This window comes from Oncorhynchus nerka, linkage group LG17, assembly GCF_034236695.1.
Source record: "Oncorhynchus nerka isolate Pitt River linkage group LG17, Oner_Uvic_2.0, whole genome shotgun sequence".
Lineage (NCBI taxonomy): Eukaryota > Metazoa > Chordata > Actinopteri > Salmoniformes > Salmonidae > Oncorhynchus > Oncorhynchus nerka.
In genome coordinates this window covers 4,778,797-4,791,461 of record NC_088412.1, presented here as the reverse complement: position 1 = coordinate 4,791,461, position 12,665 = coordinate 4,778,797, and the positions used below count along the sequence as shown (strand labels likewise).

The 12,665-nt window shown below is 49.0% G+C and overlaps 1 protein-coding gene across 1 annotated transcript in view; it reads right to left on the bottom strand.

The window, feature by feature from the left end:
* iqch (IQ motif containing H) overlaps nucleotides 1-12,665 on the bottom strand; it is a 245,774-nt gene that overhangs the window by 107,854 nt on the left and 125,255 nt on the right. Inside the window, exon 12 of the mRNA XM_065002854.1 lies at nucleotides 398-481. Within this exon, the coding sequence (XP_064858926.1) occupies nucleotides 398-481 (84 nt within the window). The remainder of the gene's footprint in view (nucleotides 1-397; nucleotides 482-12,665) is intronic.

Below are 12,665 nucleotides of genomic sequence, written 5' to 3'. Positions count from 1 at the left end.
GTGCCTGAACAGCCCCTCCAAAATGTTGTGTGCCTGAACAGCCCCTCCAAAAATGTTGTGTGCCTGAACAGCCCCCTCCAAAATGTTGTGTGCCTGAACAGCCCCCTCCAAAATGTTGTGTGCCTTAACAGCCCCCTCCAAAATGTTGTGTGCCTGAACAGCCCCCTCCAAAATGTTGTGTGCCTGAACAGCCCCCTCCAAAATGTTGTGTGCCTGAACAGCCCCCCCCCCCTCCAAAATGTTGTGTGCCTGAACAGCCCCCTCCAAAATGTTGTGTGCCATGTTCAGGCGATGGACAACGCAGTCCCAAAGATGGTGCTGTAACTCTGTGTTACGGCACTGGGGGGGGGGGCAGGGGGGGTCTGTTAAATATCTGCCCCAGCAGCTCTTACCGTACCTCTGACATCACACAGTCGTCCCATCTGGATGTTCTGCAGGACGTCAAAACCCTTCAGGCTGAAACGCTGCAGCTGGGAGTAACCTGACATAGGACACACATAGAACACAGGGTTAGAACACGGGAAACCTAACACATAGAACACAGAACACAGGGTTAGAACACGGGGGAACCTAACACATAGAACACAGAATACAGTGTTAGCACACAGGGGAACCTAACACATAGAACACAGAATACAGTGTTAGCACACAGGGGAACCTAACACATAGAACACAGAATACAGTGTTAGCACACAGGGGAACCTAACACATAGAACACAGAATACAGGGTTAAACATGGGGAACCTAACACATAGAACACAGAATACAGGGTTAAACATGGGGAACCTAACACATAGAACACAGAACACAGAGTTACCACCTAACCCAGTCTGCTATACACAGAACACAGGGTTACCACCTAACCCAGTCTGCTATACACAGAACACAGAGTTACCACCTAACCCAGTCTGCTATACACAGAACACAGAACACAGGGTTACCACCTAACCCAGTCTGCTATACACAGAACACAGGGTTACCACCTAACCCAGTCTGCTATACACAGAACACAGAACACAGGGTTACAACCTAACCCAGTCTGCCATACACAGAACACAGAACACAGGGTTACCACCTAACCCAGTCTGCCATACACAGAACACAGGGTTACCACCTAACCCAGTCTGCCATACACAGAACACAGAACACAGGGTTACAACCTAACCCAGTCTGCCATACACAGAACACAGAACACAGGGTTACAACCTAACCCAGTCTGCTTTACACAGAACACAGAACACAGGGTTACCACCTAACCCAGTCTGCTTTACACACGACACAGAACACAGGGTTACCACCTAACCCAGTCTGCTATACACAGAACACAGGGTTACAACCTAACCCAGTCTGCCATACACAGAACACAGGGTTACCACCTAACCCAGTCTGCCATACACAGAACACAGGGTTACCACCTAACCCAGTCTGCTATACACAGAACACAGGGTTACCACCTAACCCAGTCTGCCATACACAGAACACAGTACACAGGGTTACCACCTAACCCAGTCTGCCATACACAGAACACAGGGTTACCACCTAACCCAGTCTGCTATACACAGAACACAGAACACAGGGTTACCACCTAACCCAGTCTGCCATACACAGAACACAGAACACAGGGTTACCACCTAACCCAGTCTGCCATACACAGAACACAGAACACAGGGTTACAACCTAACCCAGTCTGCCATACACAGAACACAGGGTTACCACCTAACCCAGTCTGCTATACACAGAACACAGGGTTACAACCTAACCCAGTCTGCCATACACAGAACACAGAACACAGAGTTACAACCTAACCCAGTCTGCTATACACAGAACACAGGGTTACCACCTAACCCAGTCTGCCATACACAGAACACAGGGTTACCACCTAACCCAGTCTGCTATACACAGAACACAGGGTTACAACCTAACCCAGTCTGCTATACACAGAACACAGAACACAGGGTTACCACCTAACCCAGTCTGCCATACACAGAACACAGGGTTACAACCTAACCCAGTCTGCCATACACAGAACACAGGGTTACCACCTAACCCAGTCTGCCATACACAGAACACAGGGTTACCACCTAACCCAGTCTGCTATACACAGAACACAGAACACAGGGTTACCACTCTTAACCCAGTCTGTCTAGAACACAGGGTTACCTAACCCATACACAGAACACAGAACACAGGGTTACAACCTAACCCAGTCTGCCATACACAGAACACAGAACACAGGGTTACCACCTAACCCAGTCTGCCATACACAGAACACAGGGTTACCACCTAACCCAGTCTGCCATACACAGAACACAGAACACAGGGTTACAACCTAACCCAGTCTGCCATACACAGAACACAGAACACAGGGTTACAACCTAACCCAGTCTGCTTTACACAGAACACAGAACACAGGGTTACCACCTAACCCAGTCTGCTTTACACACGACACAGAACACAGGGTTACCACCTAACCCAGTCTGCTATACACAGAACACAGAACACAGGGTTACAAATCCCAACCCAGTCTGCCATACACAGAACACAGGGTTACCACCTAACCCAGTCTGCTATACACAGAACACAGGGTTACCACCTAACCCAGTCTGCTATACACAGAACACAGGGTTACCACCTAACCCAGTCTGCCATACACAGAACACAGAACACAGGGTTACCACCTAACCCAGTCTGCTATACACAGAACACAGAACACAGGGTTACCACCTAACCCAGTCTGCTATACACAGAACACAGAACACAGGGTTACCACCTAACCCAGTCTGCCATACACAGAACACAGAACACAGGGTTACCACCTAACCCAGTCTGCCATGCACAGAACACAGAACACAGGGTTACCACCTAACCCAGTCTGCAGAACACAGGGTTACCACCTAACCCAGTCTGCTATACACAGAACCACTCAACCCAGTCACCCAACACAGAACAGAACACAGAGTTACAACTCCAACCCAGTCTGCTAACACAGGGTTACCACCAACCCAGTCTGCCATACACAGAACACAGAACACAGGGTTACCACCTAACCCAGTCTGCTATACACAGAACACAGGGTTACCACCTAACCCAGTCTGCCATACACAGAACACAGGGTTACAACCTAACCCAGTCTGCCATACACAGAACACAGGGTTACCACCTAACCCAGTCTGCCATACACAGAACACAGGGTTACCACCTAACCCAGTCTGCTATACACAGAACACAGAACACAGGGTTACCACCTAACCCAGTCTGCCATACACAGAACACAGGGTTACCACCTAACCCAGTCTGCCATACACAGAACACAGAACACAGGGTTACAACCTAACCCAGTCTGCCATACACACGACACAGAACACAGGGTTACCACCTAAATCAGTCTGCTATACACAGAACACAGAACACAGGGTTACAACCTAACCCAGTCTGCCATACACAGAACACAGGGTTACCACCTAACCCAGTCTGCCATACACAGAACACAGGGTTACCACCTAACCCAGTCTGCTATACACAGAACACAGGGTTACCTAACCCAGTCTGCCTAACAGAACCAGTACACACAGGGTTACCACCTAACCCAGTCTGCCATACACAGAACACAGAACACAGGGTTACCACCTAACCCAGTCTGCTATACACAGAACACAGGGTTACAACCTAACCCAGTCTGCTATACACAGAACACAGGGTTACCACCTAACCCAGTCTGCCATACACAGAACACAGAACACAGGGTTACCACCTAACCCAGTCTGCCATACACAGAACACAGAACACAGAGTTACCACCTAACCCAGTCTGCCATACACAGAACACAGAACACAGGGTTACCACCTAACCCAGTCTGCCATACACAGAACACAGAACACAGGGTTACCACCTAAACCAGTCTGCCATACACAGAACACAGAACACAGGGTTACCACCTAACCCAGTCTGCCATACACAGAACACAGAACACAGGGTTACCACCTAACCCAGTCTGCCATACACAGAACACAGAACACAGGGTTACCACCTAACCCAGTCTGCCATACACAGAACACAGGGTTACCACCTAACCCAGTCTGCCATACACAGAACACAGAACACAGGGTTACCACCTAACCCAGTCTGCCATACACAGAACAGAACACAGGTTACCACCTAACCCAGTCTGCCATACACAGAACACAGGGTTACCACCTAACCCAGTCTGCCATACACAAAACACAGAACACAGGGTTACCACCTAACCCAGTCTGCCATACACAGAACACAGGGTTACCACCTAACCCAGTCTGCCATACACAGAACACAGGGTTACCACCTAACCCAGTCTGCCATACACAGAACACAGGGTTACCAAGTCCCTAACAAACCAGTCTGCCATACACAGAACACAGAACACAGGGTTACCACCTAACCCAGTCTGCCATACACAGAACACAGAACACAGGGTTACCACCTAACCCAGTCTGCCAACACAGAACACAGGGTTACCACCTAACCCAGTCTGCCATACACAGAACACAGAACACAGGGTTACCACCTAACCCAGTCTGCCAGAACACAGAACACAGGGTTACAACCTAACCCAGTCTGCCAGAACACAGAACACAGGGTTACCACCTAACCCAGTCTGCTATACACAGAACACAGGGTTACAACCTAACCCAGTCTGCTATACACAGAACACAGGGTTACCACCTAACCCAGTCTGCTATACACAGAACACAGAACACAGGGTTACCACCTAACCCAGTCTGCTATACACAGAACACATAACACAGAGTTACAACCTAACCCAGTCTGCTATACACAGAACACAGGGTTACCACCTAACCCAGTCTGCTATACACAGAACACAGGGTTACAACCTAACCCAGTCTGCCATACACAGAAACACACCTAACCCAGGGTTACCACCTAACCCAGTCTGCCATACACAGAACACAGGGTTACAACCTAACCCAGTCTGCCATACACAGAACACAGAACACAGGGTTACCACCTAACCCAGTCTGCCATACACAGAACACAGAACACAGGGTTACCACCTAACCCAGTCTGCCATACACAGAACACAGAACACAGGGTTACCACCTAACCCAGTCTGCCATACACAGAACACAGAACACAGGGTTACCACCTAACCCAGTCTGCCATACACAGAACACAGAACACAGGGTTACAGAACACAGGGTTACCAACCCAGTCTGCTATACACAGAACACAGGGTTAACCTAACAGAACACAGGGTTACAACCTAACCTACCACAGAACCCAGTCTACATACACAGAACACAGGGTTACCACCTAACCCAGTCTGCCATACACAGAACACAGAACACAGGGTTACCACCTAACCCAGTCTGCCATACACAGAACACAGGGTTACCACCTAACCCAGTCTGCTATACACAGAACACAGAACACAGGGTTACCACCTAACCCAGTCTGTTACACACCAGAACACAGGGTTCTAACCCAGTCTGCCATACACAGAACACAGAACACAGGGTTACAACCTAACCCAGTCTGCTACACAGAACACAGGGTTACCACCTAACCCAGTCTGAACACAGAACACAGGGTTACAACCTAACCCAGTCTGCTATACACAGAACACAGGGTTACCACCTAACCCAGTCTGCCATACACAGAACACAGAACACAGGGTTACCACCTAACCCAGTCTGCTATACACAGAACACAGAACACAGGGTTACATCCTAACCCAGTCTGCTATACACAGAACACAGGGTTACAACCTAACCCAGTCTGCCATACACAGAACACAGGGTTACCACCTAACCCAGTCTGCCATACACAGAACACAGAACACAGGGTTACCACCTAACCCAGTCTGCCATACACAGAACACAGAACACAGGGTTACCACCTAACCCAGTCTGCCATACACAGAACACAGAACACAGGGTTACCACCTAACCCACATACACAGAACACAGAACACAGGGTTACAACCTAACCCAGTCTGCTATACACAGAACACAGAACACAGGGTTACCACCTAACCCAGTCTACACAGAACACAGGGTTACCACCTAACCCTGCCATACACAGAACCAGAACACAGGGTTACCACCTAACCCAGTCTGCTATACACAGAACACAGGGTTACCACCTAACCCAGTCTGCATACACAGAACACAGAACACAGGGTTACCACCTAACCCAGTCTGCTATACACAGAACACAGAACACAGGGTTACAACCTAACCCAGTCTGCCATACACAGAACACAGGGTTACCACCTAACCCAGTCTGCCATACACAGAACACAGAACACAGGGTTACCACCTAACCCAGTCTGCCATACACAGAACACAGAACACAGGGTTACCACCTAACCCAGTCTGCCATACACAGAACACAGGTTACCACCTAACCAGTCTGCCTACACATACACAGAACACAGTCTAACCCATGCCATACACAGAACACAGAACACAGGGTTACCACCTAACCCAGTCTGCCATACACAGAACACAGAACACAGGGTTACCACCTAACCCAGTCTGCCATACACAGAACACAGGGTTACCACCTAACCCAGTCTGCCATACACAGAACACAGAACACAGGGTTACCACCTAACCCAGTCTGCTATACACAGAACACAGAACACAGGGTTACAACCTAACCCAGTCTGCCATACACAGAACACAGGGTTACAACCCAACCCAGTCTGCTATACACAGAACACAGGGTTACAACTAACCCAAACACAGAACACAGGGTTACCACCTAACCCAGTCTGCCATACACAGAACACAGAACACAGGGTTACCACCTAACCCAGTCTGTATACACAGAAACAGAACACAGGGTTACCACCTAACCCAGTCTGCCATACACAGAACACAGAGTTAAACAGTCTGAACACAGAACACAGGGTTACCACCTAACCCAGTCTGCTATACACAGAACACAGAACTAACAGTCTGTTACACAGAACACAGGGTTACAACCAACCCAGTCTGCACATACACAGAACACAGAACACAGGGTTACCACCTAACCCAGTCTGCCATACACAGAACACAGAACACAGGGTTACCACCTAACCCAGTCTGCCATACACAGAACACAGGGTTACCACCTAACCCAGTCTGCCATACACAGAACACAGAACACAGGGTTACCACCTAACCCAGTCTGCACAGAACACAGAACACAGGGTTACCACCTAACCCAGTCCTACACAGAACACAGGGTTACCACCTAACCCAGTCTGCATACACAGAACACAGAACACAGGGAACTAACCCAGTCTGATACACAGAACACAGGGTTACCACCTAACCCAGTCTGCCATACACAGAACACAGAACACAGAGTTACAACCTAACCCAGTCTGCTATACACAGAACACAGAACACAGGGTTACCACCTAACCCAGTCTGCTATACACAGAACACAGAACACAGGGTTACCACCTAACCCAGTCTGCTATACACAGAACATAACACAGAGTTACAACCTAACCCAGAACACAGGGTTACCACCTAACCCAGTCTGCTATACACAGAACACAGGGTTACAACCTAACCCAGTCTGCTATACACAGAACACAGGGTTACAACCTAACCCAGTCTGCTATACACAGAACACAGGGTTACCACCTAACCCAGTCTGCCATACACAGAACACAGGGTTACAACCTAACCCAGTCTGCCATACACAGAACACAGGGTTACCACACAGAACACAGAACACAGGGTTACCACCTAACCCAGTCTGCCATACACAGAACACAGGGTTACCACCTAACCCAGTCTGCCATACACAGAACACAGAACACAGGGTTACAACCTAACCCAGTCTGCCATACACAGAACACAGAACACAGGGTTACCACCTAACCCAGTCTGCTTTACACTACACAGAACACAGGGTTCTAACCCAGTCTGCTATACACAGAACACAGAGCACAGGGTTACAACCTAACCCAGTCTGCCATACACAGAACACAGGGTTACCACCTAACCCAGTCTGCCATACACAGAACACAGAACACAGAGTTACAACCTAACCCAGTCTGCTATACACAGAACACAGGGTTACCACCTAACCCAGTCTGCTATACACAGAACACAGAACACAGGGTTACCACCTAACCCAGTCTGCTATACACAGAACACAGAACACAGGGTTACATCCTAACCCAGTCTGCTATACACAGAACACAGGGTTACAACCTAACACCTAACCCAGTCTGCCATACACAGAACACAGAACACAGGGTTACAACCTAACCCAGTCTGCCATACACAGAACACAGAACACAGGGTTACCACCTAACCCAGTCTGCCATACACAGAACACAGAACACAGGGTTACCACCTAACCCAGTCTGCCATACACAGAACACAGAACACAGGGTTACCACCTAACCCAGTCTGCCATACACAGAACACAGGGTTACCACCTAACCCAGTCTGCCATACACAGAACACAGAACACAGGGTTACCACCTAACCCAGTCTGCCATACACAGAACACAGAACACAGGGTTACCACCTAACCCAGTCTGCTATACACAGAACACAGAACACAGGGTTACCACCTAACCCAGTCTGCCATACACAGAACACAGAACACAGGGTTACAACCTAACCCAGTCTGCTATACACAGAACACAGAACACAGGGTTACCACCTAACCCAGTCTCTGAACACAGGGTTACCACTAACAGAACACAGAACACAGGGTTACAACCTAACCCAGTCTGCTATACACAGAACACAGGGTTACCACCTAACCCAGTCTGCTATACACAGAACACAGGGTTACCACCTAACCCAGTCTGCCATACACAGAACACAGAACACAGGGTTACCACCTAACCCAGTCTGCTATACACAGAACACAGAACACAGGGTTACCACCTAACCCAGTCTGCCATACACAGAACACAGGGTTACAACCTAACGCAGTCTGCCATACACAGAACACAGGGTTACCACCTAACCCAGTCTGCCATACACAGAACACAGAACACAGGGTTACAACCTAACCCAGTCTGCCATAACCCAGTCTGCCATACACAGAACACAGAACACAGGGTTACCACCTAACCCAGTCTGCCATACACAGAACACAGAACACAGGGTTACAACCTAACCCAGTCTGCCATACACAGAACACAGGGTTACCACCTAACCCAGTCTGCCATACACAGAACACAGAACACAGGGTTACCACCTAACCCAGTCTGCTATACACAGAACACAGGGAACAGAACACAGGGTTACCACCTAACCCAGTCTGCCATACACAGAACACAGAACACAGGGTTACCACCTAACCCAGTCTGCCATACACAGAACACAGAACACAGGGTTACCACCTAACCCAGTCTGCCATACACAGAACACAGGGTTACAACCTAACCCAGTCTGCCATACACAGAACACAGGGTTACCACCTAACCCAGTCTGCCATACACAGAACACAGAACACAGGGTTACCACCTAACCCAGTCTGCCATACACAGAACACAGAACACAGGGTTAACTAACCCAGTCTGCCTAGAACACAGAACACCACCTAACCCAGTCTGCCATACACAGAACACAGGGTTACCACCTAACCCAGTCTGCCATACACAGAACACAGAACACAGGGTTACCACCTAACCCAGTCTGCCATACACAGAACACAGAACACAGGGTTACCACCTAACCCAGTCCCAGTACACTGCCAGGGTTACCACACAGAACACAGAACACAGGGTTACCACCTAACCCAGTCTGCCATACACAGAACACAGAACACAGGGTTACCACCTAACCCAGTCTGCCATACACAGAACACAGAACACAGGGTTACAACCTAACCCAGTCTGCCATACACAGAACACAGGGTTACCACCAACCCAGTCTGCCATACACAGAACACAGGGTTACCACTAACCAGTCTGTTACCATACACAGAACACAGAACACAGGGTTACCACCTAACCCAGTCTGCTATACACAGAACACAGGGTTACCACCTAACCCAGTCTGCCATACACAGAACACAGGGTTACCACCTAACCCAGTCTGCCATACACAGAACACAGAACACAGGGTTACCACCTAACCCAGTCTGCCATACACAGAACACAGGGTTACCACCTAACCCAGTCTGCCATACACAGAACACAGGGTTACCACCTAACCCAGTCTGCCATACACAGAACACAGAACACAGGGTTACAACCTAACCCAGTCTGCCATACACAGAACACAGAACACAGGGTTACCACCTAACCCAGTCTGCCATACACAGAACACAGAACACAGGGTTACCACCTAACCCAGTCTGCCATACACAGAACACAGAACACAGGGTTACCACCTAACCCAGTCTGCCATACACAGAACACAGAACACAGGGTTACCACCTAACCCAGTCTGCCATACACAGAACACAGGGTTACCACCTACACAGAACACAGTTACCACCTAACCCAGTCTGCCATACACAGAACACAGGGTTACCACCTAACCCAGTCTGCCAGGGTTACAACACAGAACACAGAACACAGGGTTACCACCTAACCCAGTCTGCCATACACAGAACACAGAACACAGGGTTACCACCTAACCCAGTCTGCCATACACAGAACACAGGGTTACCACCTAACCCAGTCTGCCATACACAGAACACAGAACACAGGGTTACAACCTAACCCAGTCTGAACCAGGGTTATACACAGAACACAGGGTTACCACCTAACCCAGTCTGCCATACACAGAACACAGAACACAGGGTTACAACCTAACCCAGTCTGCCATACACAGAACACAGAACACAGGGTTACCACCTAACCCAGTCTGCTATACACAGAACACAGGGTTACAACTAACCCAGTCTGTATACACAGAACACAGGGTTACCACCTAACCCAGTCTGCCATACACAGAACACAGAACACAGGGTTACCACCTAACCCAGTCTGCTATACACAGAACACAGGGTTACAACCTAACCCAGTCTGCTATACACAGAACACAGAACACAGGGTTACCACCTAACCCAGTCTGCCATACACAGAACACAGGTTACCACCTAACCCAGTCTGCCATACATACACAGAACACAGGGTTACCACCTAACCCAGTCTGCCATACACAGAACAACACAGGGTTACCACCTAACCCAGTCTGCCATACACAGAACACAGGGTTACCACCTAACCCAGTCTGCCATACACAGAACACAGAACACAGGGTTACAACCTAACCCAGTCTGCCATACACAGAACACAGAACACAGGGTTACCACCTAACCCAGTCTGCTTTACACAGAACACAGAACACAGGGTTACCACCTAACCCAGTCTGCCATACACAGAACACAGAACACAGGGTTACCACCTAACCCAGTCTGCCATACACAGAACACAGGGTTACCAACACAGAACACAGGGTTACCACCCAGTCTGCCATACACAGAACACAGGGTTACCACCTAACCCAGTCTGCCATACACAGAACACAGAACACAGGGTTACCACCTAACCCAGTCTGCCATACACAGAACACAGAACACAGGGTTACCAGTCTGCTAACCCAGTCTGCTATACACAGAACACAGAACACAGGGTTACACCTAACCCAGTCTGCCATACACAGAACACAGGGTTACCACCTAACAGTCTGCCATACACAGAACACAGGGTTACCACCTAACCCAGTCTGCCATACACAGAACACAGAACACAGGGTTACCACCTAACCCAGTCTGCCATACACAGAACACAGAACACAGGGTTACAACCTAACCCAGTCTGCCATACACAGAACACAGAACACAGGGTTACCACCTAACCCAGTCTGCTATACACAGAACACAGAACACAGGGTTACCACCTAACCCAGTCTGCCATACACAGAACACAGAACACAGGGTTACCACCTAACCCAATACCAGTCTGCCATACACAGAACACAGAACACAGGGTTACCACCTAACCCAGTCTGCCATACACAGAACACAGGGTTACCACCTAACCCAGTCTGCCATACACAGAACACAGAACACAGAGTTACAACCTAACCCAGTCTGCTATACACAGAACACAGGGTTACCACCTAACCCAGTCTGCCACAGAACACAGAACACAGGGTTACCACCTAACCCAGTCTGCCATACACAGAACACAGAACACAGGGTTACCACCTAACCCAGTCTGCCATACACAGAACACAGGGAACCACAGGGTTACCACCTAACCCAGTCTGCCATACACAGAACACAGAACACAGGGTTACAACCTAACCCAGTCTGCCATACACAGAACACAGGGTTACCACCTAACCCAGTCTGGTACAAGAACACAGAACACAGGGTTACCACCTAACCCAGTCTGCATACACAGAACACAGAACACAGGGTTACCACCTAACCCAGTCTGAACCAGGGTTACCACTAACAGTCTGACAGAACACAGAACACAGGGTTACCACCTAACCCAGTCTGCTATACACAGAACACAGAACACAGGGTTACCACCTAACCCAGTCTGCTACACACAGAACACATAACACAGGGTTACAACCTACCAGTCTGCTATACACAGAACACAGGGTTACCACCTAACCCAGTCTGCTATACACAGAACACAGGGTTAACCACAGTCTGCCATACACAGAACA